Below are 5,581 nucleotides of genomic sequence, written 5' to 3' on the forward strand. Positions count from 1 at the left end.
AAAAACCGCATGATCATCTCGTTTGATGCAGAAAAGGCTTTTGACAAAGTCCAACACTCATTCATGTTCAAAGTCCTACAGAAAATTGGAATAGAAGGCCTCTACTTCAATCTGATAAAAAGTCATCTATGACAACCCAACGGCTAATATAATTCTCAATGGAGAAAAACTGAAATCTTTTACTCTCAGATCTGGTACAACACAAGGATGTCCTCTATCACCACTCCTATTCAATATAGTTCTGGAATCATTAGCTAGAGCCATTAGACAAGACTGAGAAATAAAAGGAATAAGAATAGGTAAAGAAGTGAAACTATCATTATTTGCAGATGACATATACTTTACTTGGAAGACCCAAAATACTCCACCAAGAAGCTACTAGAATTGATAGACAAATTCATTAGCATAGCAGGATACAAAGTCAATACCCAAAAGTCAATCGTATTCCTCTACACAGACAACAAACACACTGGAAAAAAAACCAAACACACTGAGAGGGAAATTAGAGAGTCAATACCTTTTACAATAGCCCCACGAAAACTGAAATACCTTGGAATTCATGTAACTAAAGAAATCAAAGATCTTTTCACAGAAAATTACGGTACTCTGAAAAAAAGTTTGTAGAGGATTTCAGAAAATGGAAAGATATTCCCTGCTCCTGGATTGGAAGAACCAACATCGTGAAGATGGCCATAGTCCCAAAATTGTTGTACAGATTTAATGCAATCCCTATCAGACTACCATCAACATACCTCACAGACCTAGAGAAAATGTTCCTAAAATTTATTTGGAACCAAAAAAGGCCTAGAATTGAAAAGGCAATCCTGGCCAACAAAAACAAAGCAGGAGGCATTACAATTCCCGACTTGAAATTATACTACAAAGCTACTGTGATAAAATCAGCATGGTATTGGCAACAAAATAGACCTGAGAATCAATGGAATAGATTAGAAAGAGTGCTGGGGAAAAGAGGCCTAGTAGCTAACAGAATAAAACTCAGTACATAACTAATGCCGGAGACAGATGATCTCCAGGAGTGCTGGGGAAAAGAGGTCTAATAGCTAATGCATCCTGGAAAGGCCAGCAAGGGCCTGAAGAGCAGAGAAGCTAGGAAAAGGCAGGTAGAGGGGGACAGCCATGCTCAGCATCAGGAAACCTGGGCACCAAAACGAAAGGAGACCAGAGTGCAAAGGGCTGAGCGGTGAGCAGAGAAGACACCAGTTAGAACAAGTAGGGGCCACGCCTACACCAGGCGCAGCATGCAGCGTGCAGGCAACACCAACCATGCCGTGTGCGCAGCAGCCAAGGGGCAGGCGTTGGCCTATTCCCACCGGGGAGGGGCGAGACAAGGCACCCAGAGGTTAGGTGAGATCTACACGAGCACAGCTGGGGGTGAGACGCAGGGGGAACTGCGCAAGCATGGGGTGAGGCAGGCCAGTCAAGGGGCGGGAACCCAAACAACTGGAAGGCAGGGGTTTTTCCTTCACAGATGGGTGCAGAAGATACCGAGTATGAAACCCAGGACCTTGTATGTGCAACAAGGCAAGTAGACCACCACTCAGTGGTAGTCCTGGAAAGGCAGGCAGATATTTTTTTTAGAAGGTCTGGGCATTTCTGGGGTGAGACTACATACAAGTCTCAGGAGCAGAGACAAGAGCACATCATACAGCGAGGGAAGGCACTATTTCCCTACGGTCTTCACTTACATGCTTTTTTTTTTTTTTTTTTTTGTGGAACCAGAGATTGAACTCAGACCCTTGCACTTGCAAGGGAAGAGCTTATTCTACTGCTCGGCCCCTACATGTTTATTAAACAGATAAACAAAAATACAAATGTGATACACAATATTAATGCTCTCAACAACTTAAAAAACTCAGGTCTGAGAGTCACCATCTTGTACCTGTCTACCTCTCCTTCCTCAGTCACATGAATGACAAATGAACACGAGTGCACCCACGAGCCAATAGTTGAGTGCAGCCCTGGCTGGGCCAGAAGCAGCTGTGACCCCAGAAAGAGCTGAAGTCCCACCTTTAGTGTCATACTCTTCCTCCACCTTGTCGCCATCTTCCTCCTCCCGTATGATTAGCCGGCCATCAGCGCTCACCTTGAAGCCATGGTCCTTCTTCTTGCCCCGGCCTGGCTCAGGCTGTGTGGCTGGTGTGGCAGAATTTGGCATAAGGAGGTGCACGGGCACCCTGCTCAGAACCAACACCCTCACCGCTTACCCAGCAGTCTGCCATGCAGCCATCCCATCCCTGCCCAGGAGCACAGCATCAAGGCCGGTCTGGTGTCTGAGCTCTTGGGCTAGTTGCTCTTGCTCACCAAGGACTCTCTGGGCCACCTTGGGATCCAGGAAGTTGAGGGGCTCATCCCCACCACCTTCCTTGAGCCATGCCCGGCTCCTCTCCCGCGCCAGCTTCCGCTGCTCCCTTCCATGGCCTTGATCCTCCTCTTCGTTATCCTCATCCTCTGAGTCAGCCAAAATCTCTTCAATGCTAAGGACAGAGGTTCCCCAAGTCAGAGCGCTCTCAGGAGAGGCAGACATAAATAAACAGGGCACTGCCCCAAAGGGTTGTTTGTGGACAGGTGAGATCCCCAGAACTCACCTGTCTCCCTTGCCCTGGATGGGCTCCTCCTCTTCTTCTTCCTCTGCAGCAGCCTGAGTCAGGGCACGGTGCTTCTTGGCCCTAGTCTCAGCTTTCCGGATGTTGATCAGCACTTTGTGGTACTCCTCGGGCAGTAGTCCCTTCACCAACTCAAATCTGAGGGTGGCAAAAAGGGCAGTGAGAAGAGAGCAATCCCCAGAGGTAGGAGAAGTGCAGAGATCCTTCCCTGCAGCCAGGGAACTCCATGCCCATTCACTATCCCAGTGTAGCACACAGACCCAAACTTGCGGATGAACTTGATGAATAGGTTCCGAAGCTTCATGCGGAAGTGTCGCCGCATGTCATCTGACAGTTTCCCAATGGCTTCCATCTGCCAGGCAGAGCAGAGCACCAGGGTGTTAAGAGGAGGGTAGTGTACACCTACCCTGCCCATCTTTTCCTGCTCTCCAGAGAAGAGACAGAACACAATGGGGCCCAGCTAAGAGGGTAGTGTTCTGGTGCCCTGTTCCTGGCCTGCCCTCGGCTCAATCACACTTCCAGAACATGGGCAGCTCCAGCTTTACTTTTAACTCCCCTTCACAACAAGCCCTGGCCGCTTTCAAGATACCCATGTTGGTGCTGCTGAACAGCGCCTGCACTCTACATATGCTCTCACTTAAACCTCAAGTGAGAGGTTAAACAACTCAATTTACAGAGGAGGCAATTAAGGCACAGGGTCACATACTGCTACATCACCACAGGAGCAGAAGCTTCTCCGAGGGCCCTCTAATCCAGCAGGTCCTACACTTTGCTCCTATGAACACCAAGCCTCTCTTGGTCCCACACAGCCCTCCTGTCATGCTGCACTTTCATTTGGCCTTGTTTAGGTTACACGTGCAAGCGGAAGGTATCATCAGCACATGGGTGTAATGAGGATGTCTCTGCCACTGTTCTCTGCTCTGCAGAGCCCTAGCTCCAGGGCAGTGACACAGAAGCAGGGAGGAAAAGGCAGCCAAGGCATTATGCTCCTTCCTTGCCTGTGCTGGGCTGACATCCCCGTACAAGTCCCTACCAGAGCTCCTTAGTGACCTTACACCTTACAAAATAGCTATAGCTAAAGGAAAATTTGAAACTTAAGACTGAGGGAAAGGGGACCTACTGAGGAAAAGGGGACCCTCACCACGAGCTGCACGTGCTTGGCCAGGTGCACCACATCCATGACCACCACAGCCACCTTGATGAAGCCCAGGGCAGATTTGACCACATCTCGGGTGCGTGAGGCCAGCAGCAGGCACACATTCTTCAGCAGCTGTTCCACTGTGCTGGTCCCCATCAACCCTGTGGTAAGGGGGACATTGTCAGAGGTACTAGGATTCCCCAGACCAAAGACCACACCCTGAGGAAGCAGGAGCTGCCACCTGCCCACCAGGTCAAATGTTAACAAAAGCAACACCTTGAGCCTACGTGCTGGCACAACTGTAATCATCCTTCATGGAGGGGCCTTTGTCCTTTAGCAACCCTGACGCAAACACTGTTCCACCCCTCACTTCAGAAGAAACAGAGGTTCTATAACTTTAATAAAATTGCTTAACCATGTGAAATTCTGAACAATTTTACTAACCACTTCCTGCCTCTTGGTACCTTTCCTGTTCCAACAGTCACCCTGTCTTTTTTTTTTTTTTTTTTTGTGGAACCGGGGATTGAACTCAGGCCCTTGTGCTTGCCAGAGAAGCGCTGATTCCACTGAGCTATCTCCTCGGCCCCCTTTTTTTTTTTTTTTTTAGTCACCCTGTCTTTGACATTTCACACATTTTCCTACATTAAGGGTTTCTAAGGCCTTCAAGGAAGTAAATTTTTACCTTTAAACTCAAAAAGGAGGTGGGTCAGGGCCAGGATGCTGCAACTGACTGTGGTTACTGGGCCCACGAGGCCAGGGTAGATCAGAATGAGGTACTGCTGCAGGGCTTCTGGGAGCAGAAACACGGAAGTGTCATGTGAGGATGAAGGGCCAGGGCCAGGCAGGGAGCACTCTCCACCTTCTCTCTTGGACCAGTGCTTTGAGGGGCGCTTTCCACCAGCCCACCAGTAACATCTATCCCAGCATGCATCCCTCAGCCTCACCTTCCTGGTTGGAGCCAAACCGCAGAAAAGCACGGCCCATCTCCACCAACAGGGCAAAAGCATTCTTTCGGGCGCCCACGGACACCTCTTTGGTGCACAGGATTACCTAGCCCAGAGAGTACCACTGTCAGTCGCTCCCCAAGTGACTTTGGGGTGGGCTGCTGAAGCACAAGGGTAGGGACAGGCACCCCTCCGCTCACTGCCCTCTCCTGCTTCTGAAAGGCTCTTAAAGCCATTCTCCAGCAACTCCCAAACACATACACACACCTCCCACCCAGCTTACCTCTGGGATGAGGGCAGCGATAAACTCCTCATGCTCAGCTGAGAGGCTCTTCACAACATGGATGAGGCACTTCAAACGGGGCTGTGTGCAACAGGCCAGTTGGGACCCCCAAAGCCTCCTCAGTGGCCTTCTCATTACCATTCCTCCCTCAGCAAAGTGGGAGAACCCCAAGCCCTCACCCTCTTGGCGGGCGAGGACGTGTTCCGGAGCGAGTCCAGCAGGGTCTTCTTCAGGTCATCCAGGTGACTCTCCACAAAGCGGGCCGCGGGCCCCTGGGAGCTGGCACACACCTCCTCCAGAACTCGGTAGGCCTTCTTCTGCACCCCATGAACCTTGCTCTGAGGACAGGGACAGGTGAGAAAGGGGCCCGACTCACCCTCCACTGACATTTCTAGAGCACTTTTTGTGCCCAGCACTGGAGAGAGGTGGAGAGCAGGAATGAGGTCTGACGAGGTTAGGTGCAGTATGGACAGTGACAGGCTAATTCCTGCACTGGGCACAGGGGATGCTGTGCGACAGCCCACGCGCCACCTCTACCTACTGCACATCCCACAGGGGATGCTGTGCGACAGCCCACGCGCCACCTCTACCT

General features: G+C 50.4%; 1 protein-coding gene across 1 annotated transcript in view; it reads right to left on the reverse strand.

Moving 5' to 3' along the window:
* The window catches only part of Rrp12 (ribosomal RNA processing 12 homolog), a 51,339-nt gene that overhangs the window by 17,454 nt on the left and 28,304 nt on the right, over positions 1-5,581 (reverse strand). Inside the window, exons 21-29 of the mRNA XM_004625690.2 lie at positions 5,169-5,327; positions 4,990-5,070; positions 4,707-4,812; positions 4,445-4,552; positions 3,766-3,923; positions 2,885-2,976; positions 2,607-2,762; positions 2,323-2,495; positions 1,979-2,154 (exon numbers count right to left, since the gene is read on the reverse strand). Coding sequence (XP_004625747.1) covers positions 1,979-2,154; positions 2,323-2,495; positions 2,607-2,762; positions 2,885-2,976; positions 3,766-3,923; positions 4,445-4,552; positions 4,707-4,812; positions 4,990-5,070; positions 5,169-5,327 — 1,209 coding nt within the window. The remainder of the gene's footprint in view (positions 1-1,978; positions 2,155-2,322; positions 2,496-2,606; positions 2,763-2,884; positions 2,977-3,765; positions 3,924-4,444; positions 4,553-4,706; positions 4,813-4,989; positions 5,071-5,168; positions 5,328-5,581) is intronic.

Source organism: Octodon degus, unplaced genomic scaffold (genome assembly GCF_000260255.1).
Source record: "Octodon degus isolate 3935 unplaced genomic scaffold, OctDeg1.0 scaffold00010, whole genome shotgun sequence".
NCBI lineage: Eukaryota > Metazoa > Chordata > Mammalia > Rodentia > Octodontidae > Octodon > Octodon degus.